This window comes from Pseudorca crassidens, chromosome 11 (genome assembly GCF_039906515.1).
Source record: "Pseudorca crassidens isolate mPseCra1 chromosome 11, mPseCra1.hap1, whole genome shotgun sequence".
NCBI classification, from domain to species: Eukaryota; Metazoa; Chordata; class Mammalia; order Artiodactyla; family Delphinidae; genus Pseudorca; species Pseudorca crassidens.
In genome coordinates this window covers 55,076,227-55,101,284 of record NC_090306.1, presented here as the reverse complement: position 1 = coordinate 55,101,284, position 25,058 = coordinate 55,076,227, and the positions used below count along the sequence as shown (strand labels likewise).

General features: G+C 38.0%; 1 protein-coding gene across 2 annotated transcripts in view; it reads left to right on the top strand.

Annotated features, from left to right (window-relative positions):
* The window catches only part of WIF1 (WNT inhibitory factor 1), an 87,417-nt gene that overhangs the window by 48,823 nt on the left and 13,536 nt on the right, over nt 1–25,058 (top strand). For both annotated transcript variants that reach the window (XM_067697238.1, XM_067697239.1), the window contains exons 3-6: nt 1,951–2,059; nt 15,208–15,348; nt 16,228–16,323; nt 23,726–23,821. In XM_067697238.1, coding sequence (XP_067553339.1) covers nt 1,951–2,059; nt 15,208–15,348; nt 16,228–16,323; nt 23,726–23,821 — 442 coding nt within the window. The remainder of the gene's footprint in view (nt 1–1,950; nt 2,060–15,207; nt 15,349–16,227; nt 16,324–23,725; nt 23,822–25,058) is intronic.

Genomic DNA, 25,058 nt, shown 5'->3' with positions numbered 1-25,058 from the left:
ATATAAACAGATTTAATTTATAACGTGAAAGGTATAATTATGGAGCAGCAAATGATAACATTATGTGTTATTTGAAGCAATATAGCTACTGAAATGTTTTATTTTCAACATATTTGCACTCTGTCCACTCAGCTCTTTTCCATTGTTAAATGTACTATAAATACAAATATTTCGAATATTTTGGCATGTGGAATTTCACAAGTGGTTGTTGTGTTATTGTTGCTAGCTGATATTACTGTACTTGGTAATATAAGTAACCAAAAGTTATTAATTACAAGGGCATACAGTGCTAAATCCCTTCATAATACCTACCATGATATGCTTTAGAACAAAAAGGGGAATGACAAATATTATCTAGTAAAGTATAGAGGGAAGCACAGCCGGTAGAAGTCATTTAAAACACCTAGATTCACGAAACGCCGTCTAAGTAGCAGCCCACTTTTAATAGTCGTTGGTTTTCCTGAAGGGACATAAATAATGTTTTCTTTTTCAAAGGAATTCATTCCAATTGAATGACCTTTCCTGATGACACTCTTTTCATCAGAATTCTTGCAATCCTTCCCTTAGACAGGGTAGGAGTTAACTGTCTTATGACCCTTTATCCTCAGGGCCCTCCTAAGTGAATGAATTTAGTAAAATTAATTCACACAACTCTTTTTACCCACCCAGGGAACCTTTCACAGTGGTCTTCTGGAACCACTGCCACAATTCAAAGAAGCGGTTGCAGTGGGAACTTGGTCAGTGAAGGTGCCCCTTCTGACCTAGTGAAAGCTGCAAGTGCTTTTCAACTCACTCCAGGCATGGACAGTGTCCCTATAGCTGCTGAGATTACCCTTTTGCATGATCACCCTCATGGTAAAGCCCTTAATGCCTAATACATTGATATTGTGACTTAAGGCAGAAAGTTGTGTCAATGTCTACCATATATCTCTTATATCTTCCACATTGGAAAATAAATTTTATACTGCATATAAATTTTTATACTACATATAAGATAGGCTGTATTCTTTTTTAAACCTCTTCCTATCCCATGTTTATGTAATCAACTTAATTAACCCATCCAAATTCTGGATATCCTACAGATAACTGCAGAACCTCTCAATCTGCCTATCTTTCATTTCAGAATCTGTGCTATTTATTGATTGTTCTTTATTCTTAAGCAAGAACACATTGTTTCCATCACAAACCGTTTTAATAATCCAGCTGAGAATCAGTTAAGCATCAAAGCTTGAGTGAGATTATACATCACTACTTTCAGTATTTCATGGCCATTCAAGTAGCAAGAATCATTTCTCAACTAGACTCAGTGGGAAAATGAAAATGTTTACAATATAAAGCTTTACGGCTTGTTGTCATATTGAAGAGGTGGTTTTCACATTTTTAGACTTTTCTCTCCATAATTAAATTGAGATGTTAAATATAAACCTTCCAAAGGGAATGATACTGAAAAATGAACATTCACACCAAGATAATTAAATTTTGGAATTTCATGTCTTCTTTTGCCAATAGGTTGCTGCTTTCATTATCACTTACTTATTACATCTTTCCAAATTCTGGTCAAAGACTCACGTCAGATTTGAAAAGAATTAAAGAATGACCCAAGAAGCTCAGGTGGATTTTCTAAGGGCTAGTTGAAGATTGTTTTGACATCACCTGTTTCCTTAAGAGAAGTTTTCTCAATCCTTTTAAGCTAAAAGGCTACCTTGTGAATATCGTGGACATGTGTTATTAATATTTTTAAAGAATCACTTCTCTCCAAGCAGAGTCTAATTCTAGAGTTCTAAAACCCAGAAGAGAGAGTTATGCCTACACAATATTTTAAGTGCCGTATGCTCCAGAATTCCTGTAGTGAAAAATGTCAGTCTTCCATCAGAGGGATGATGAATTGAGAAGTGCCTTCCCACTCTCTGTGGTTTCCATGGTGCTGATTGTCAATGCCTTTTGTTGTAGGCAGAATACTTCTATGAATTCCTGTCCTTGCGCTCCCTGGATAAAGGCATCATGGCAGACCCAACCGTCAATGTCCCTCTGCTGGGAACAGTGCCTCACAAGGCATCAGGTGGGTGGTCTTCACCTCAGAGAAAGGTTTACACTTAAAATATAATAGCGATGGGAATAATATTTTAGATCCAGTTGTCACCCATCAGAGACATTACAGAATGTTTTCCTGAAGAGATCTGTTGATTTTAGGGCAAATCAGTTGTTATGTCCCTATTTCCTTTGGGCAAAAGATTAGGATAGGCATGAAGAAACGGAAGTTTTAGAATTTCCTAAAAACTCAGTTCATAAATGATTCCAGATTAGAAAAAGAAAAGTCACTATGTGAGATATACTTGGCCAACAAGTGTGAATTAATGTAGTACATATAAATGTGGCAAAGATGCAAAGTAAGTGATCGAGAGAGAATGGGACAAGTCAAGAAAAACTTCCCCTAAATGAACATTGTATTGAATTTTTTTTTTTTTTTTTTTTTGCGGTACGCGGGCCTCTCACTGTTGTGGCCTCTCCCATTGCGGAGCACAGGCTCCGGACGTGCAGGCTCAGCGGCCATGGCATGGGCCCAGCCGCTCCGCGGCATGTGGGATCTTCTCAGACCGGGGCACGAACCCGCGTCCCCTGCATCGGCAGGCGGACTCTTAACCACTGCGCCACCAGGGAAGCCCTGAATAGGAATTTGAAGTAGAGAGGAGACATAGCAAAGTAGGAGAAAGGAGTTCAGTCTTTCAGATCTAATCATTCTTCTCTAATAAGAAAATCCAGTATGCAGTTATTTGTTTAGAACTTTTCAACTTACAGAACACCAGTTCATGCATTATCTGATTTGTGTTCTGGGAGGGTGTCAAGGCCTGAATTACGGCTCCATTTTACAAATTAGAAAATTGAGGCTTGTGACGTTCAACTGACTTTCCCATAGTCATGTAATAAGCAGTGAAGCTGAGACTAGAGCCCAGGTTTTATGACTTTTAGAAAAATACAGAGATCACTTATGTAACCTATGTTACATTGAGTATATATATATTTTTACATAATTGTAGTAATATTATATATTTGGTCTTGCATAATGATTTTTTGGCTTTTAACATTTTAACATAAGCATTTTCCCATGTCACTACACATATTTCCAAAAGTTATTTTTAATGCCCTTATAATATTGTTTTATGAACATACCGTAATTTATTTACTCATTCCCTTATTGTGTTACTTAGATTGTTTTTAGGGTTGGCATACTAGAAATATCACAGTAAACATCATTTTTAAAGTAACAGATGGTCAGTAGCCCTGTTTGTCTTATTCACCATGACTGCCAACACAGGGCCCAGCATAGAACAGGCTCTCAGAAAATACTTGTTGGATTCACGCGTGTAGCAAAATCTTAAAGTCCATCTCATTATTTTGTTAAGAATAGATTCTTAGATGTAAAATTATTGTGTCAAAGGATATGAACTATGAACTTTTTAAAAGGCTCTTAAATTGCCAAAATGCCAAATTACTTTCCGCAAAGGCTGTGCCTATTTGCACCCTGGCTAGCAGTGCTGGAGAGTGCCTGGCTTACTAACTTCATCAACGTGTGTTATTAATCATGTTAGCTGTTTTGCTGACTTAAAAAGTGAAAAGTGGTTTCTCAGTGTTCTTTCAATTTGATTTTTTAAATTCCTATGAGGTAGGAAGTTATTTTCTTGTATCTGTTAGACAATGTAAATGTCTGTGTGCCGTGCTCATTTTTATATTGAAATACTGTGGTTCTTATTAATTTGCAAAGCTCACTGTAAAGTACTGACTGTTGATTGCAATTTTTTTCAATTTATGTTTTATTTTATTTTTTTTGAGGAGGGATATGCAGAGGCTTTAAAATCCTGTGTGGTCAAAACTATCTTTTCCTTTGTGATGTTTTTCCTATTACTTTTATGCTTGGAAATTAATTCCTATTCTAGAGAACGATTAGGTGATAATTTACACATGCTTCTAATATTTTACAAAAATTTATTTTGGCAGTAGTATGAGGTAGGGCTCAACCTGAATTATTTTTCTGAACTGTCGACTTTTCCAGCGTAAGAGGTTGGACTGACTCAAGATATGCTCTTTATTTTACAGTAAGTTTTTTATAGATAAGAGTTGGTTTTAGAGACTACTGTTTGTTCTAATATTATAATATTTATAGTTTTATATTAAAATAATTGATAGCAGAATCCTGCCTCTTAAAAAAGATTAGTCTTGTTCTTTTAGAGCAACATTAGAATAATTTGTCAGACATCAAATGAAGATCTCGTTAGGAGCTAATTTTTTTCTTTTCCATTAGGGTTTATTATAGGATATTGAATATAGTTCCCTGAGCTATGCAATAGGACATTGTTGTTTATACATTCTATATATAATAGTTTGCATCTGCTAGTCCCAAACTCACCATCCATCACTCCCCCACACCCCTCCCCCTTGGCAACTACAAGTCTGTTCTCTATGTGAGTCTGTTTCGTATGTAAGTTCATTTGTGTCATGTTTTAGGTTCCACAAATAAGTGATATCATATGGTATTTGTCTTTCTGACTTACTTCACTTAGTATGATCATCTCTAGGTCCATGCATGTAGCTGCAAATGGCATTATTTCATTCTTTTTTATGGCTGAGTAATATTCCACTGTATGTGTGTGTGTGTGTGTGTGTGTGTGTATATATATATATATATATATATATATATATATATATATATATATATATATACCATATCTTCTTTCTCCATGCATCTGTTGATGGACATTTAGGTTGTTTCCATGACTTGGCTATTGTAAATAGTGCTGCTATGAACAAAGGGGTGCTTGTATCTTTTCAAATTAGAATTTTCTCTGGATATATGCTCAGGAGTGGAATTGCTGAATCATATGGTAGATCTATTTTTAGTTTTCTGAGTAACCTCCATACTGTTTTCCATAGTGGCCGCACCAACTTACATTCCCACCAACAGTGTAGGAAGGCTTCCCTTTTCTGCACACCCTCCCCGGCATTTGTTATTTGTAGACGTTTTAATGATGGCCATTCTGACTGGTGTGAGGTGGTACGTCATTTTAATTTTGATTTGCATTTCTCTACTGATTAGTGATATTGAGCATCTTTTCATGTGCCTGTTGGCCATCTGTATGCCTTATTTGGAGAAATGTCTATTTAGATCTTCTGCCCATTTTTTGATTTTTTTTTTTTTATATTGAGCTGTATGAGATGTTAGTATATTTTGAAAATTAACCCCTTGTCGGTTGCATCATTTGCAAATATTTTCTCCCAGTCTGTAGGTTGTCTTTTCATTTTGTTTATGGTTTCCTTTGCTGAGGAGCTAATTTAAATTGATGAAATAATCAGGAAATCAGGCACCCTTACAGAGTCCATTTTCAGGTTGTAGTTATCTACTACTTCCAATGTATCTGTATTGCCACATCCCAGCACTGTAAGAGTTGGGGACTAAATAAGCACAGAGTTTCTCTAATTTCCTGGCATAGATGCCCATGTGGGTATAGACAGGAAGAGTGTGAATCTGAGTTTCTCTTGGGTCATCCCAGGGCTGCCGATATGACTCACAGCCCTCCCAGAGGATTTACTTCCAATCCAGATGGGTTTAGGTTCTAGGAAGCTCCTATGAAGGAAAAAGGCCTTGGGTTCTGGAGATACACTCACCTAAGATTTGTAGCCTCAAGGATATGAATATCCCATTCCAGATACATGGGTACCCCAATTCCGCTCAGATGATAATGCTAGTATTATTGCATACTGCTACATCATGGAGACAAGAAAGTTCTTAGAATATGACCACCAAATTCTTGGAATAGGGCATTACTGGGTCTCATGCCACGTCACTTGGTGTTCCTTTTTAGTCGAAGATAATTTTCTATAAAATTTTTCTTGAGCATATTTGTTCTTTTTCTTAAGAAGTGGTCAGGAGTAAGATAAATACATAACATGTCTCTCAATTTCCATTTCATATTTTTGAATTTTTCTTTTGTCTTTTTCTGATTATTAAAGAAGTACAAACTCATTTAGCCCATTAAAAGGTATTAATTAATTGCACAGTTATACCTCCTCAACTTAAAATAAATCTTGAATCTTTGGATTTCTAATCAAATGCGTATATCCAAAGTCTTCCCAGTTTTATCAATTTTTTGTGTCTAGTAAAAAAAAAAGTTTACTGAAATTCTACTTCTTAGGATATTGAAGCAGTAAGGTTTTGAATATATGATATGAGAACACTTTAATAGGTCATGTTTAGAAAAAACATCATTTGCTAATAATTTAGAATCTTTAATAAAATGTAGAAGAAAAAGTGGATGATACTTTGGGCAAGGTGAGACTAAAAAGAACAAGCCTGGGATGAGGTGACTCATGCACATGTGTGTGCATTTATACACACACACACACACACACACACACATTTTACACGGACAACCCCCCTCCCCCCGTAGAGATTTTTGGAGGCAGATGTAGGATTTGTTTGCAGAAATGCAGGTGCAAGAAGTTTATGGGAATTGTAGTTCATTTCAGGGCAGCTATTCATTAGCCTCATTAAGCTCAGTCCCCCCAGCATGAGCAGTGAGGGTAACTTGAATTATTAAAAAGTAACCAAATCAGTGTGTCTTGCTCCTAAGCGTCCAGGTAGCGTTCATTACTCTGCTGGTCTATTTAATACCCTCAAGCTGCTAAGGTGTTCTTTTATCCTACAGACTCCTATATGCCTGAGCGTTGCACGAAAAAGAAAACTCTTGATCTTTAACAGTTATGAAGTGCCTGCTTTCTGGCATCTGAAGAGAACAAAAACAGGAAATACAAACTGCAGGGTGGTTCAGTAAAATTCCTCAGATGGAAAAACAGTTTCCATCAAGCCAAGGCTTTACCTGTTGGAACACTCTTTCTCTGTCATCCCATGAAACCAACAGAGCAGGGGTGCTTCTCAACCAAGACCATCAGGAATCCAATGTGTAGAAATTGTCAAATAGGTGTTAATGCTGGGAGGACCATCTTCTTCCTGGTGACCCCCATCCTTAGAAAGTGAAGCCCAGAGTAGGTACTCAGTAAGCATTTGCTGAGAGAATGAATGGATGACTATTTGTGTTGGATGATTTATATTCATGGAACAGCTTATAATCATGTGGTGTCGAGGATGAGATCTTGCCCACCTTATTCATCTCTTCCCTTGTTGTGAGGCAGTGGTTTGCGTGACCGAGGCTGAGGCTGTATGAACACCATACTGGTCTCAGGGTGGAAGATTTAAAACATCTTTTTTGGAGTATAATTGCTTTACAGTGGTGTGTTAGTTTCTGCTGTATAACAAAGTGAATCAGCTATAAATATACATTTATCCCCATTTCTCCTCCCTCTTGCGTCTCCCTCCCACCCTCCCTATCCCACCCCTCTAGGTGGACACAAAGCACCGAACTGATCTCCCTGTGCTATGTGGCTGCTTCCCACTAGCTATCTGTTTTACATTTGGTAGTGTATATATGTCCATGCCACTCTCTCACTTCGTCCCAGCTTACCCTTCCCCCACCCTGTGTCCTCAAGTCCATTCCCTACGTCTGCGTCTTTATTCCTGTCCTGCCCTTAGGTGCTTCACAACCTTTTTTTTATTTTAGACACCTTATATGTGTTAGCATATGGTCTTTGTTTTTCTCTTTCTGAGTTACTTCACTCTGTATGACAGTCCCTAGGTCCATCCACCTCACTGCAAATAACTCAGTTTTGATTCTTTTTATGGCTGAGTAATATTACATTGTATATATGTGCCACATCTTCTTCATCCATTCATCTGTCAACGGACACTTAGGTTGCTACCATATCCTGGCTACTGTAAATACTGCTGCAATGAACACTGTCGTACGTGACTCTTTTTGAATTATGGTTTTCTCAGGGTATATGCCCAGTAATGGGATTGCTGGGTCATATGGTAGTTCTATTTTTAGTTTTTTAAGGAAACTCCATACTGTTCTCCATAGTGGCTGTATCAATTTACATTCCCACCAACAGGGCAAGAGGATTCCCATTTCTCCACAACCTCTCCAGCATTTATTGTTTCTAGATTTTTGTTTGAGTATGGCCATTCTGACTGGTGTGAGGTGATACCTCATTATAGTTTTGATTTGCATTTCTCTAATGATTAGTGATGTTGAGCGTCCTTTCATGTGTTTCTTGGCAACCTGTATATCTTCTTTGGAGAAATGTCTATTTAGGTCTTCTGCCCATTTTTGGATTGGTTTTTTTGTTTTTTTAATATTTAGATGCTTGTAAATTTTGGAGATTAATCCTTTGTCAGTTGCTTTGTTTGCAAATATTTTCTCCCATTCTGAGGGTTGTCTTTTCGTCTTGTTTATAGTTTCCTTTGCTCTGCAAAAGCTTTAAAGTTTCATTAGGACCCATTTGTTTATTTTTGTTTTTATTTCCATTTCTCTAGGAGGTGAGTCAAAAAGGATCTTGCTGTGATTTATGTCATCATGTTCTGCCTATGTTTTCCTCTCAGAGTTTTATAGTGTCTGGCCTTACATTTAGGTCTTTAATCCATTTTGAGTTTATTTTAGTTTATGGTGTTAGGGAGTATTATAATTTCATTCTTTTACATGTAGCTGTCCAGTTTTCCCAGCACCACTTATTGAAGAGGCTGTCTTTTTTCCAGGCTGTCTTATTGAAGAGGGTGCCTCCTTTATCAAAGATAAGGTGACCATATGTGTGTGGGTTTATCTTTGGGCTTTCTATCCTGTTCCATTGACCTATATTTCTGTTTCTGTGCAAGTACCATACTGTCTTGATTACTGTAGCTTTGTAGTATAGTCTGAAGTCAGGGAGCCTGATTCCTCCACCTCCATTTTTCTTTCTCAAGATTGCTTTGGCTATTCAGGGTCTTTTGTGTTTCCATAAAAATTGTGCAATGTTTTATTCTAGTTCTGTGAAAAATGCCATTGGTAGTTTGATAGGGATTGCATGGAATCTGTAGATTGCTTTGGGTAGTAGAGTCATTTTCACAATGTTGATTCTTCCAATCCAAGAACACGGTATATCTTTCCATCTATTTGTATCATCTTTAATTTCTTTCATCAGTGTCTTACAATTTTCTGCATACAGGTCTTTTGTCTCCTTAGGTAGATTTATTCATAGATATTTCATTCTTTTGGTTGCAATGGTAAATGGGAGTGTTTTCTTAATTTCATTTTCAGATTTTTCATCATTAGTGTATAGGAATGCAAGAGATTTCTGCGCATTAATTTTGTATCCTGCTATTTTACCAGATTCATTGATTAGCTCTAGTAGTTTTCAGGTAGCATCTTTAGGATTCTCTATGTATAGTATCATGTCATCTGCAAACAGTGACAGCTTTACTTCTTCTTTTCCAATTTGGATTCCTTTTATTTATTTTTCTTCTCTGATTGCTGTGGCTAAAACTTCCAAAACTATGATGAATAATAGTGGTGAGAGTGGGCAACCTTGTCTTGTGCCTGATCATAGTGGAAATGGTTTCTCTTTTTCACCACTGAGGACGATGTTGGGTGTGGTTTTGTCATATATGGTCTTTATTATGTTGAGGAAAGTTCCCCCTATGCCTACTTTCTGGAGGGTTTTTATCATAAATCGGTGTTGAATTTTGTCAAAAGCTTTCTCTGCATCTGTAGAGATGATCATATGGTTTTTCTCTTTCAATTTGTTAATATGGTGTATCACATTGATTGATTTGCGTATATTGAAGAATCCTTGCATTCCTGGGTTAAACCCCATTTGACCATGGTGTATGATCCTTTTAATGGGCTGTTGGATTCTGTTTGCTAGGATTTTGTTGAGGATTTTTGCATCTATATTCATCAGTGATATTGGCCAGTAGTTTTCTTTCTTTGTGACATCTTTGTCTGGTTTTGGTATCAGGGTGATGGTGCTCATAGAATGAGTTTGGGAGTATTCCTAACTCTGCTATATTTTGGAAGAGTTTGAGAAGGATAGGTGTTAGCTCTTCTCTAAATGTTTGATGGAATTCGCCTGTAAAGCCATCTGGTCCTGGGCTTCTGTTTGTTGGAAGATTTTTAATCACAGTTTCAATTTCAGTGCTTGTGATTGGTCTGTTCATATTTTCTATTTCTTCCTGGTTCATTCTCAGAAGGTTGTGCATTTCTAAGAATTTGTCCATTTCTTCCAGGTTGTCCTTTTATTGGCATATAGTTGCTTGTAGTAATCTCTCATGATCCTTTGTATTTCTGCAGTGTCAGTTGTTACTTCTCCTTTTTCATTTCTAATTCTATTGAGTCTTCTCCCTTTTTTTCTTGATGAGTCTGGCTAATAGTTTAACAATTTTGTTTATCTTCTCAAAGAACCAGCTTTTAGTGTTATTGATCTTTGCTATCGTTTCCTTCATTCCTTTCTGATCTGATTTTTATGATTTCTTTCCTTCTGCTAACTTTGGGGTTTTTTTGTTCTACTTTCTCTAATTGCTTTAGGTGTAAGGTTAGGTTGTTTATTTGAGATGTTTCTTATTTCTTAAGGTAGGATTGTATTGCTATAAACTTTCCTCTTAGAACTGCTTTTGCTGCATCCCATAGGTTTTGGGTCATCGTGTTTTCATTGTCATTTGTTTCTAGGTATTTTTTGATTTCCTCTTTGATTTCTTCAGTGATCTCTTGGTTATTAAGTAGTGTATTGTTTAGCCTTCATGTGTGTGTATTTTTTACAGATTTTTTCCTGTAATTGATATCTAGTCTCATAGCGTTGTGGTCGGAAAAGATACTTGATATGTTTTCAGTTTTCTTAAATTTACCAAGGCTTGATTTGTGACCCAAGATATTATCTATGCTGGAGAATGTTCCATGAGCACTTGAGAAGAATGTGTATTCTGTTGTTTTTGGATGGAATGTCCTATAAATACCAATTAAGTCCATCTTGTTTAATGTATCATTTAAAGCTTGTGTTTCCTTATTTATTTTCATTTTGGATGATCTGTCCATTGGTGAAAGTGGGGTGTTAAAGTCCCCTACTATGATTGTGTTACTGTCCATTTCCGCTTTTATGGCTGTTAGTATTTGCCTTATGTACCGAGGTGCTCCTATGTTGGGTGCATAAATATTTACAATTGTTATATCTTCTTCTGGATTGATCCCTTGATCATTATGTAGTGTCCTTCTTTGTTTCTTGTAATAGTCTTTGTTTTAAAGTCTATTTTCTCTGATATGAGAATTGCTACTCCGGCTTTCTTTTGATTTCCATTTGCATGGAATATCTTTTTCCATCCCCTCACTTTCAGTCTGTATGTGTCCCTAGGTCTGAAGTGGGTCTACTGTAGACAGCACATATATGGGTCTTGTTTTTGTATCCATTCAGCCAGTCTGTGTCTTTTGGTTGGAGGATTTAATCCATTTATATTTAAGGTAATTATCGATATGTATGTTCCTATTACCATTTTCTTAATTGTTTTGGGTTTGTTATTGTAGGTCTTTTCCTTCTCTTGTGTTTCCTGCCTAAAGAAGTTCCTTTAGCATTTGTTGTAAAGCTGGTTTGGTGGTGCTGAATTCTCTTAGCTTTGCTTGTCTGTAAAGCTTTTAATTTCTCTGTCAAATCTGAATGAGATCCCTGCTGGGTAGGGTAATCTTGGTTGTAGGTTTTTCTCCTTCATCACTTTAAATATGTCCTGCCACTCCCTTCTGGCTTGCAGAGTTTCTGCTGAAAGATCAGCTGTTAACCTTATGAGGCTTCCCTTGTGTGTTATTTGTTGTTTTTCCCTTGCTGCTTTTAATATTTTTTCTTTGTATCTAATTTTTGATAGTTTGATTAATATGTGTCTTGGCGTGTTTCTCCTTGGATTTATCCTGTATGGGACTCTCTGTGCTTCCTGGACTTGATTAACTATTTCCTTTCCCATATTAGGGAAGTTTTTAACTATAAGGTCTTCAAATATTTTCTCAGTCCCTTTCTTTTTCTCTTCTTCTTCTGGGACTCCTATTATTTGAATGTTGGTGCATTTAATGTTGTCCCAGAGGTCTCTGAGACTGTCCTCAATTCTTTTCATTCTTTTTTCTTTATTCTGCTCTGCAGTAGTTATTTCCACTATTTTATCTTCCAGGTCACTTATCTGTTTTTCTGCCTCAGTTATTCTGCTATTGATCCCTTCTAGAGATTTTTTTTTTTTTTTTTTTTTTTTTGCGGTACGTGGGCCTCTCATTGTTGTGGCCTCTCCCCTTGCAGAGCACAGGCTCTGGAAGCGCAGGCTCAACCGCCATGGCTCATGGACCCAGCCGCTTCGCGGCATGTGGGATCTTCCCGGACCGGGGCATGAAGCCGTGTACCTTGCATCAGCAGGCAGACTCTCAGCCATTGCACCACCAGGGAAGCCCCTAGAGAATTTTTATTTCATTTATTGTGCTGTTTATCACTGTTTGTTTGCTCTTTAGTTCTTTTAAGTCCTTGTTAAATGTTTCTTGTATTTTCTCCATTCTATTTCCAAGATTTTGGTTCATCTTTACTATCATTATTCTGAATCCTTTTTGAGGTAGACTGCCTATTTCCTCTTCATTTGTTAGGTGTGGTGGGTTTTTTGCCTTGCTCTTTCATCTGCTGTGTGTTTCTCTGTCTTCTCATTTTGATTAACTTACTGTGTTTGGGGTCTCCTTTTCGCCTGCTGCAGGTTCATAGTTCCCGTTGTTTTTGGTGTCTGCCCCCCGTGGGTAAGGTTGGTTCAGTGGGTTGTGTAGGCTTCCTGCTGGAGGGGACTAGTGCCTGTGTTCTGGTGGATGAGGCTGGATCTTGTCTTTCTGGTGGGCAGGTCCACGTCTGGTGGTGTGTTTTGGGGTGTCTGTGGCCTTATTATGATTTTATGCAGCCTCTCTGCTAATGGATGGGGTTGTGTTCCTGTCTTGCTAGTTGTTTGGCATAGGGTATCCAGCACTGTAGCTTGCTGGTCGTTGAGTGGAGCTGGGTCTTGGTGTTGAGATGGAGATCTCGCGGAGATTTTCGCCATTTGATATTACGTGGAGCTGGGAGATTTTCGCCGTTTGATATTACGTGGAGCTGGGAGGTCTCTTGTGGACCAGTGTTGAACTTGGCTCTCCCACCTCAAAGGCACAGCCCTCATGCCTGGCTGGAGCACCAAGAGCCTGTCATCCACACAGACAGAAGAATCTTCCAAATTATTTTCCTCTGGATATCAGTCGGTAAGGTAACTGCTGGTCATCACAATGCATATTCAGAAAAATCCACGTTTTACTCTTGTGCTCTTTTTCTTGTTTCTGCTAGCAATTAATATCGTGAACAGGATACCCATTCACAAATGCCAAGTTCACCATAAAAGCAGATAATTCCGTACAGTTCTTCCCTACAAAACTGCCTCCAGTTAGTTCTCAAAGTGCCCGATTGTTCGGTGAAGATACAATCCAGGTGCAGAGCAGGGGAAAAAAAAGAAAACTGGGAGAAAAAAGAAGAGGCAGATAGAAAAGTAGAGACCGATAGAGGAGAGGGCAGAAAAAAAGGGAAGACATTTGTTACAAACAAGGAAAGAAAAGGCCAGTAAGTGAGGAAGTCTGTAAGCTCTACAACAAGAATTGGAGTCTTGCTTTTCGCAAATCTTCTGTATCCATGTAGCCTTTCAGATTCCCTTGGTCCCCAAGTAAAATTTCCAGATCCGGGATGCAGCCATAAGAAAGAATCCTATGTATATTTCACAAGTATCCCGCAATAACAGATCCAGCACGGTTTTCCTTGTACAGTCCTTTGCTTCCTTTTGAAATGGAAATCCCTACTACGGATTTTTGTATTTTGTAAGTTTGCATTTTCATATATACAATTTCATTAAACCAAGGTTTTCAGTGGGGATAATTATACTTTGGGACTTCAGAAACAAGTTTTTTTTTTCTCTCTTTTTAGTTCTGTTAAAATATCTGGGTTTTTTTCATCATTTAATTATTTACAATGCTCAGATCTCAAGATTCAGGAGAACTGGAAACCCGTGTTATTTGGAGAAGAGCACAGTAATGAACACTGACAATGCCAAAGCCTTGAGAGTGGTTTCTGGTTGCCAAGCACATTAAGAAGATTGTATGACCAACTGGTGTGCAGTGCATTATGGAAAAGAGCACTCTAATTTCTAGCTAACTTCTTCTTGTACAACTAGGGGAAAGGTTTATGAAAACTCTGAAGGGAAAGGATTTTTCTTGGCATGGTACGATTTTCCCAAGCTTGGCAGTAACCATAACCTGCCATACAGAAACAAAATGAAACAGAATTTCATATGTATACCTCTTAGCAATATTTGTTCTATTCATAAGGAAGAACTGGAGTCTAGTGGATCAGCTAGATCAGTCTTCTCCAGTGGATATGTTTAGGATAATCCAGTGGATTTCAGAAATTTATGAAATCGGCCTCTCAGCCAATGACTTGAGCCAATTTCCACCCAATGATTTGTGAGTATTTCACAGCTGAAGTTGTGGACAACTCCTCGCCGTCTCTGTACAGCAACACTATTAGTTCCCACTCTCTGCTTAGTCTACACCTACATACCCCAAGTGATCATCAGTTTCACTAAAAAGAAGTGTCTCCTCTTTAGGAACCTAAACCATTAGATATGTCTATTGTGAGATTACTTCATCACAGAAAACTCTCTTCTAGATCCCCAAGATATGGACACTTCTCAGTATTAACAAATAGCCTGAGAAAATATTACATTTATTAACTCAGTCCAATGATTGGGGTCTAGTCTGAGTTGTAGAACATTTCCAAAGAAGATATTTTGTCACTTTCAAGCATACATAGTAAAAGTAAACCAGTGGGGTGTTGCTTATAGGGCTTTATTTAATAGATTCTGCAGTGCTGACTTTTAGCTCTTTTTGAATTATATGGAGGCTGGTGAAGGTGTTCACAAAGTTTCTTCTCCTAATTAATCTATGCTACCTATTTGCACCTTTACTTCTTAGAGAACATTTTACCATCTTTTTTTTCAAGATGGTACAAGTTCAGACTATGAACAAAATATCCCCAGTTTCCTATTAGTAGGGTACAAATTAATGAGGGTCATTAATTCTCCACTCAGCATGATGTACACGTTCTGTGGAGAATGCCCAGATAATCAAAATACAGTCCGTACTCTAGTGGAGATACAAGCATGTCTGATAACAAAATGTGAACATTTTTGCTTTGTTCTTTGTCTCTCTTACCAAGATTTCTGTAGAAATGGGATCAACTACATAAACTGTTTCTCCATACCTTCTTTTTCTTTAGTTGTTCAAGTTGGTTTTCCATGTCTCGGCAAACAAGATGGAGTGGCAGCGTTTGAAGTGAATGTGATTGTAATGAATTCTGAAGGCAACACCATCCTGCAGACACCTCAAAATGCCATCTTCTTTAAAACATGTCAACAAGGTAATCAGTGATGGTGATTCCAGAGAAGGCTCGTAAGGCTTCCAGGTGTGATTTGGGCCAAAAATTGTAGCTAGCTAGCTAGATAATTATTTTGTATAATTAAAACCACACCAGTGGGAGGAGGGGTAAACGCAGGGTCCGCTAATAGTACTAAGACAGACTTTGTCTGCTTTGACCGCACTCACAAGTTTAGGAACTCCAGTACCCTTCAAAACGCCCTGTCTTCCACCTCTCTTCTTTCCCTCCTCCAACACAATCTTTGGGAGTCCCCACCTTCATAGCAAGGGTTCCAGTCATCACCAGCAACTACTGCAAACCACACGCTCTGCTGAAAGCTTGGTGCTTTTGACTTCCAAAGATCACGCCAGTGACCTCTGCCAGGCAAAGGCACCTCTCCATCACAGCCCGGATTCCCAGTTAAGCATGAAGGCTTTCCCATGCTGTCTCCTTTCCCATCCTGATACAAGCTCTTCCAACACAGAATTTAAGCTCTGGAGGCTTTCAGTGCCCTAAAGATGTACCAAAAGGCTGTTCCCCCCTCTGAAAATGAATATTGAGGGCAATATCCATCATTCTGTTTCAGTGTGAATTTAAGGAAATGCAGTAGATTGATGGGTGGGAGGAAGGCAGAACATAAGCTCGCTTTGCCTTCTTCCACGAGCTCCCTACTGTTGGAAGTAGGATTGAGAGGCAGTATCTCATGAAGACTTAGTGGAGTACAGGCAGTGTAGAGAGAATGAAGTGGAAGTACTGGTATTCGATAAATTATGATAATTGGTGTGCTGGGGAAAAAGTGACCGTTAGCCTCTTCATGCCCCTGTAATTCACTCAACATGATCTGAAAGCTGTCTGTATAAACCTTGTTTCTCTTTGGTGAAGCTGAGTGCCCAGGAGGGTGCCGAAATGGAGGCTTTTGTAATGAAAGACGGGTCTGCCAGTGTCCTGACGGATTCTATGGACCTCACTGTGAGAAAGGTAAGAACAGAGACAGCCAGCTTCCCTGCTTGCTTCCTAATGAAATGGGTGTTACACAGGAGCCCCACATGTATTTTTAACACATCACCTGAAATTATTTTTCTGGTCACATTATAAGGATTTGTGCAGTCTTAAAAAGCCACAGCAAAGCTATTGGAAAGTATTCTTCTAGGAGTGGTTTTCTGTTAAATCCAGTATGTGGTGACAGGAGCAGAAAACTGGCACAATGTCTACATTCTTTGTGGCCACTTTCACTCTCTTCCACCCCCCTCCGCAATTCACTATTATATATACTATGCTTTAGCATAATCTTATGAAAGTTTTGAGTTTTTTTCCCTCCACTAAAGTTGGTTTTAAAAAGCTAGTATTATGAGTGACTTGAAAGTATCTACTCCAATTAAAAGTAGCTTGTTTCACAATTAAGTCTACACCTGAGTTATGAAGGTGCTCTAGGCAAAAAAAAAAAAAAAAAAAAAAAAAAAAAAGGATGAAAATCATTTGTGTAGTAAATATATATATTTTGGTGAAATTACTACTAAGAAAGCTATATGAAAAAAGAGATGAACATGAAAATGTTTATTAACCACAAATGTGTCTAAACCACAAGCTCACATATACTGAGCTTATTTGACCAGAATAAGCAAAATATTTTTCATCTTCAAAAAATAGATTTTTTTCTTGTCTGCATTGATTTTTTTCTTTATTTTATTTTCTTAATTGAAATATAGTTGGTTTACAGCAGTGTTAGTTTCAGGTGTACAACAAAGTCATTCAGTTATATATATATATATTGTTTTCAGATTCTTTTCCCATATAGGTTATTACAAAATATTGAGTATAGTTCTCTGTGCTATACAGTAGGTCCTTGATTATCTAGTAGTGTGTGTATCTGTTAATCCCAACCTCCTAATTTATCCCTCCCCCACCTTCCCTTTCTCCTTTGGTAACCATAAGTTTGCTTTCTATGCCTGTGGGTCTTTTTCTGTTTTGTATATAAGTTCATTTGTATCTTTTTTTTTTAGATTCCAAATATAAGTGGTATCATATGATATTTGTCTGTCTAGCTCACTTCATTTAGTATGATTATCCCTAGGTCCATCCATGTTGCTGCAAATGGCATTATTTTATTCTTTTTATGGCTAATATTCCATTGTGTGTGTGTGTGTGTGTGTCTGTGTCTGTGTGTGTGTATCTATCTGTCTCACATCTTCTTTATCCATTCATCTGTCGATGCACATTTAAGTTACTTCCATGTCTTGGCTATTGTAAATAGTGCTGCAATGAACATTGGGTGCAATTTACATTCCCACCAACAGTGTAGGAGGGTTCCTTTTTCTCCACACCCTCTCCAGCATTTATTATTTGTAGAATTTTTGATGATGGCCATTCTGACCAGTGTGAGGTGGTACCTCATTGTAGTTCTGATTTGCATTTCTCTAATAATTAGTGATGTTGAGTAGCTTTTCATGTGCCTCTTGGCCATCTGTATGTCTTCTTTGGAGAAATGTCTATTTAGGTCTTCTGCCCATTTTTTGATTGGGTTGTTTGTTTTTTTGTTATTGAGCTGCTTGTATATTTTGGAGATTAATCCTTTGTCAGTTGCTTTGTTTGAAAATATTTTCTCCCATTCTCAGGGTTGTCTTTTCGTCTTGTTTATGGGTTCCTTTGCTGTGCAAAAGCTTTTAAGTTTAATTAGGTCCCATTTGTTTATTTTTTAATTTCCATTACTCTAGGGGATGGATGTAAAAAGATATTGCTGCAATTTATCTCAAAGAGTGTTCTGCCTATGTCTTCCTCTACGAGTATTATAGTATCTGGTCTTACATTTAGGTCTTTATAACATTTTGAGCGTTTTTGGTGTATGGTGTTAGAGAATGTTCTAATTTCATTCTTTTACATGTAGCTGTCCAGTTTTCCCAGCACCACTTATTGAAGAGACAGTCTTTTCTCCATTGTATAGTATTTCCTCCCTTGTCAGAGATGAATTGACCACAGGTACATGGATTTATTTCTGGGCTTTCCATCCTGTTCCATTGATCTATGTGTCTGTTTTTGTGCCAGTACCATACTGTTTTGATTACTGTAGGTTTGTAGTATAGTCTGAAGCCAGGGAACCTGATTCCTCCAGCTCCATTTTTCTTTCTCAAGATTGCTTTGGCTATTTGGGATCTTTTGTGTTTCCATACATATTTTAAAATTTTTGCTCTAGTTCTGTGAAAAATGCCATTCGTGATTTGACAGGGATGACATTGAATTTGTAGATTGCCTTGGGTAGTATGGTCATTTTAACAATATTGATTCTTCCAACCCAAGAACACAGTACATCTTTCCATCTGTTTGGGTCATCTTCAGTTTCTTTCATCAGCATCTTATAGTTTTCAGAGTACAGGTCTTCTGCCTCCTTAGGTAGGTTAATTACTAGGTATTTCATTCCTTTTGATGCGATGGTAAGTAGGATTGTTTCCTTAATTTCCTTAATTTCTCTTTCTGATCTTTCGTTGTTAGTGTATAGAAATGCAACGGATTTCTGTGTATTAATTTTGTATCCTGTAAATTTACTGAATTCATTGATGAGCTGAGTAGTTTTCTGGTAGCATCTTGAGGATTTTCTATATATAGCATCATGTCATCTGCAAACAGTGACAGTTTTACTACTTCTTTTCCAATTTGGATCACTTTTATTTCTTTTTCTTCTCTGATTGCTGTGGTTAGGACTTCCAAAATTATGTTGAATAAAAGTGGCAAGAATACACATCCTTGTCTTCTTCCTGATCTTAGAGGAAATGCTTTCAGCTTTGCACTGTTGAGTATGATGTTAGTTGTGCATTTGTCATATATGGCTTGTATTATGTTGAGGTATGTTCCTTCTATGCCCACTTTCTGGAGAGTTTTTATAATAAATGGATGTTGAATTTTATCAAAAGCTTTTTCTGCATCTACTGAGATGATCATGTGATTGTTATTCTTCAATTTGTTAATGTGGTGTATCACACAGATTGATTTGCAGATATTGAAAAATCCTTGCATGACTGGGGTAAATCCCACTTGATCACTGGGTATGATCCTTTTAATGTATCGTTGGATTCAGTTTGTTTGTATTTTGTTGAGGATTTTAGCGTCTATGTTCATCAGTGATATTGGCCTCTAATTTTTTTTGTGTGTGTGGTATCTTTGTCTGGTTTTGGTATCAGGGTGATGGTGGGCACATAGAATGAGTTTTGGAGTGATCCTTTCTCTGTAATTTTTTGGAATAGCTTCAGAAGGATAGGTGTTAACTCTTCTCTAAATGTCTAACGGCTGTGAAGCCGTCAGGTCCTGGACTTTTGTTTGTTTGGAGCTTTTGCATCACAGATTCAATTTCAGTACTGGTAATTGGTCTGTTCATATTTTCTGTTTCTTCTTGGTTCAGTCTTGGGAGATTGTACCTTTCTAAGAATTTGTCCATGTCTTCTAGGTTGTCCATTTTATTGGCATATAGTTGCTTAGTCTCTTATGGTCTTTTGTATTTGCGGTGTCAGTTGTAACTTCTCCTTTTTCATTTCTACTTTTATTGATTTGGGCCCTCTCCCTTTTTTTCTTGATGAGTCTGGCTAAAGGCTTATCAATTATATTCATCTTTTCAAAGAACCAGCTTTTAGTTTTATTGATTTTTTTATTGTTTTGTCTCTATTTCATTATTTCTGCTCTGATCTTTATGATTTCTTTCCTTCTACTAACTTTGGGTTTTATTTGTTCTTCTTTCTCTAGTTGCTTTAGGTGTAATGTTAGGTTGTTTATTTGAGATTTTTCTTGTTTCCTGAGGTAAGCTTGTATCGTTATAAACTTCACTCTTAGAGCTGCTTTTGCTGCATCCCATAGCATTTGGATCATCGTGTTTCCATTTTCATTTGTCTCTAGGTATTTTTTGATTTCCTCTTTGATTTTTTCAGGGATCTATTGGTTATTTAATAGCATGTGTTTTTTGCAGTTTTCTTCTTCTAGTTGATTTCTAATCTCATGCATTGTGGTCAGAAAAGATGCTTGATATGATTTCAGTTTTCTTATATTTACTGAGGCTTGATTTGTGACCCAGTATGTGATCTATCCTGGAGAATGTTCATGTGTACTTGAAAAGAATGTGTATTCTGAGGCTTTCAGATGGAATGCTTTATAAATATCAATTAAGTCCATCTGGTCTAATGTGTCATTTGAGACCTGTGTTTCCTTATTGATTTTTTGTCTGGATGATCTGTCCATTGATGTAAGTGGGGTGTTAAAATCCTCCACTATTACTGTGTTACTATCAATTTCTCCATTTATGTCTGTTAATGTTTGCCTTATTATTGAGGTGCTCTTATGTTGGGTGCATATATATTTACAATTGTTATTATCTTCTTCTTGGATTGATCCCTTGCTCATTATATAGTGTCCTTCTTTATCTCTTGCAACAGTCTTTATTTTAAAGTCTATTTTGTCTAATATGAGTATTGCTACTCCAGCTTTCTTTTGACTTCCATTTGCATGCAATACCTTTTTCCATCTCCTCACTTTCAGTCTGTATGTGTTTCTAGATCTGAAGTGGGTCTTTTACAGACAGCATATACACAGGTCTTGTTTTTGTATCCATTTAGCCAGTCTGTGTCTTTTGGTTGGAGCATTTAATCTATTTACACTTAAGGTAATTATCAATATGTATGTTCCTATTGCCATTTTGTTAACTGTTTTGGATTTGTTTTTGTAGGTCTTTTTTCTTCCTTTCCTCTTTTGTTCTCTTCTCTTGTGATTTGATGACTATCTTCAGTGTTGTGTTTGGATTCCTTTTTCTTTTTTGTGTGTATATATATTATAGATTTTTGGTTTGCAGTTACCATGAGGTTTTACCATGATATATCAGTCTATACATATACACTGTTGTTTTAAGTTACTGATCTCTTAATTTCAAATGCATTTCTAATATCCTGCATTTGTACTCTCCTGTTCTCACGATTGCTGGTTTTGATATTGTATTTGTGTGCAGATGATTTCCTACCTTTACTGTATGTTTGCCTTTACTGTTATCTTTCCCATTTCATAATTTTCTTATTTCTAGTTGTGGCCTTTTCTTTTCCACCTAGAGAAGTTCCTTTAGCATTTGTTGTAAAGCTAATTTGGTGCTGCTGAATTCTTTTAGGTTTTGCTTGTCTGTAAAGCTTTTAATTTCTCCATCAAATCTGAATGAGAGCCTTGCTAGGTAGAGTATTCTTGGTTGTAGGTTTTTCCCTTTCATCACTTTAAATATACCATGCTACTTTCTTCTGGCCTGCAGAATTTCTGCTGAAAAATCAGTTGATAACCTTATGGGGATTCCCTTCTTTGTTATTTATCACTTTTCCCTTGTTGCTTTTAATATTTTATCTTTATCTTTAATTTTTGTCAATTTGATTAGTAGATGTCTTGGTGTGTTCCTCCTTGGTTTAATCCTGTATGGATCTCTCTGCACTTTCTGGAGTTGGGTGACTGCTTCCTTTCCCATGTTGGGGAATTTTTCAGCTATTATCTCTTCAAATATTTTCTCAGGCCTTTTCTCTCTCTTTTCTCCTTCTGGGACCCATATAATGCAAATACTGGTGCATTTGGTATGGTCCCAGAGGTCTCTTAAACTGTCCTCATTTCTTTTCATTCTTTTTTCTTTATTCTGTTCCACAGCAGTGATTTCCACCACTCTGTCTTCCAGCTTACTTGTACCTTCTTCTGCCTCATTCATTCTGCTGTTGATTCTTTCTAGTGTATTTTTTCATTTCAATTATTGTATTCTTCAACTGTGTGGTTGTTTTTTGTATTTTTGAACTCTTTGTTAAAAACTCTTGTAACTTCTTGCTCTGTGCATCCATTGTTTTCCTGAGTTCTTGGATCATCTTTACGATCATTACTCTGAACTCTTTCTTGGGTAGATTGCCTATCTCCACTTAGTTGGTCTTCTGGGGTTATATCTTGTTCTTTTGTCTGGAATATATTCTTCTGCCATCACATTTTGTCTAAACTTCTATTTGAATTTTTATGTATGTGGTAGGTTAGTTACGTTTCTTGACCTTGGAGAAATGGCCCTCTGTAGGGGATGTCCTGTGTGTCCCAGAAGTACACTCCCCTCTCATTGCCCAGGGGCCAGGGACCAGCTGGTAGATTCTGACCTGTGTTTGTGGACTCAGTTCTGCAGCCTGCTGGATCATAGTATTCTTGCTTCTGGTGTCTGCCCCCTGGTGGGTGAGGCTGGTCTAGAGGCTTGTGTAGGCTTCCTGGTGGGAAGCTCACTGGTGAGTGCAGCTGGGTCTTGGCCCTGTGTTGGGGAGGACCATGTTAAGGGGTATGTCTCGAGGTGGCTGTGGGCTCAGGAAGTCTTTAGGCAGCCTGTCTGCTGATGGGTGGGGCTGTGTTCCTACCCTGTTTGTTGTTTGGCCTGAGGTGTCCCAGCACTGGAGCCTACAGGCCATTGGGTGGGGCCAGGTCTTGGTGGCAAAGTGTCGGCCTCCAGGAGAGCTCATACCAATGAATTCTCTCCGATACCTCTGCCACCAGTGTCCTTGTCCCTGGAGTGAGCCACAGCTGCCCCCCACCCTTGGAGACCCTTCAAAACTAGATGAGTCTGGCCCAGGCTCCTATGAAGTCATTACTTTTGCCCTGGGTCCCAGTTACACAAGACCTGGTGTGCACCCTCCAAGAGTGGAGTGTCTGTTTCCCCCAGTCCTGTGGAGCTCCTGCATTCAAGCCCCGCTGGCCTTCAAAACCAACTGCTCTGGGGGTTCCTCTTCCCAATGTCAGACCTCCAGGCTGGGGAGCCTGATGTGGGACTCAGAACTCTCACTCCTGTGGGAGAACTTCTGCAATATAACTATTCTTGTTTATGGGTCACACACCTGAGGGCTATGGGATTTGATTATATCACGAGTGTGCTCTTACTACTGTCTCGTTGTGGTTTCTTCTTTATGTCTCTGGATGTAGAATATCTTTTTTGGTAGGTTCCAGTCTTTTTATCGATGATTGTTTAGCACTTAGTTGTGATTTTGGTGTGCTTGTGAGAGAAGGTGAGGTCAAGGTCCTACTCTGCCATCTTGTCCTGACCTTCATCTGCACTGATTGATTTTGAAATTGGAAGATTGAGGAAATAAGGCAAGAAAAAATATTTACAGTCTTAAGAAGACCACATCTTAGTTAACATAATGATTCTGGGCAAATTTTAATCCTCTTCTATGAAATTGGTTGAAAAATAGCCTTATTTACTGCATAAAACTAATTTTTAATATAGCAAACTTGTATCTCTAAAGAGTGACTACTTTAATGTCAACTACAAAGCTTGAAAATACAGACCTGTTGTATTATTGACATTTCCAAAATGGTCCTGCTCGCAAAACCCTATTTGGTCTTAATCAGAATTCTCTCTCCCCGTTAGCCCTTTGTACACCACGATGCATGAACGGCGGGCTTTGTGTTACTCCCGGTTTCTGCATCTGTCCACCTGGATTCTATGGAGTCAATTGTGATAAAGGTAACTTTCTAAGAACAAGGTTCTTTTTACTTTTTAAATGTCTGATTAAAAGACGTATATTTACTATAGCATCACTCTTCATAACAGCTCTGTAAATAGGATGTATCACTTCACCAGCTGCTATAACTTTCTTGTTGTTGTTTTTTTAATGTAAATTTATTTATTGCTGCATTGTGTCTTCATTGCTGTGCACAGGCTTTCTCTAGTTGTGGTGAGCGGGGGCTCTCTTCATTGCTGTGTGCAGGCTTCTCATTGCAGTGGCTTGTCTTGTTCCGGAGCATGGGCTCTAGGCGCGTGCGGGCTAGTAGTTATGCTGCGCCGGCTCAGTTGGCTGCTATAACTTTAACCCCAAATTTTATTGTAGCTTAACACAGTACAAGTTTACATTTGCTCACAGAATGCTCCAGGGCAGGAATACTTGGTCAGTGGGCAGGGCAGTTCTTCGCCATGCAGTGATTTAGGGTCCCAGGTGCCTTCCATCAGTGGTTCTGCCTAGAGCTTTGGAGCTCTCCAGATCCAGCCAATAAGCAGAGAAAGACAGACTGGAGTAGGTACTGCTTAAAAAACAAACAAAAAACAAAACAAAAGCTCAGAAGTGACCTACAAAACTTCAACACCTATTCCATGGATAGGAATTAGCTCCATGATCCTACCTGGATGCAGGCAGGACAAATGTCATCCCTGGTTGGACAACCATCTCTCAATGACAACTTCATGGGAGGGGAGCATGGATTTTTGTGAACAATTAACTTCTCCTTCCCCATTGGGGTTTTGGTATGTCCCAAATTAGTTTTATGGGTGAGCTTCAAAGACTGAAATCAAACAGTCTTTTCCGAATTGCCTGACCTAGAAGTTCACTGATCCCGAATTTAATTCTGTGCTCACATATCACATCCCTGAGAGATCAGGACCCTCCTTCCTATGATGCTGCATCACAGCCAGATTTTACTCTCCAAAAGTAGATTCAAATGTGGCTCTAAAATAGTACCGAATGATTCATACTCTTTACAGGACACCTACCTATTTTGCCCAGTTCACATCTTTTATGGAAAGAAATTAAATTATATCCTTAAAGTGTATGTATTTTATGAAATTATCCTTGTGTCCAAAATGCTAATTGCATGAGTAGGGCACTGTTTCTTTTAAATAACTACTTGCCTCAAAATAAAATGATGTGTTATTTTAGAGAAGTGTCTCTTTAGTGATAATGCAGATAGCACCAGTTAAGATTGAGCAG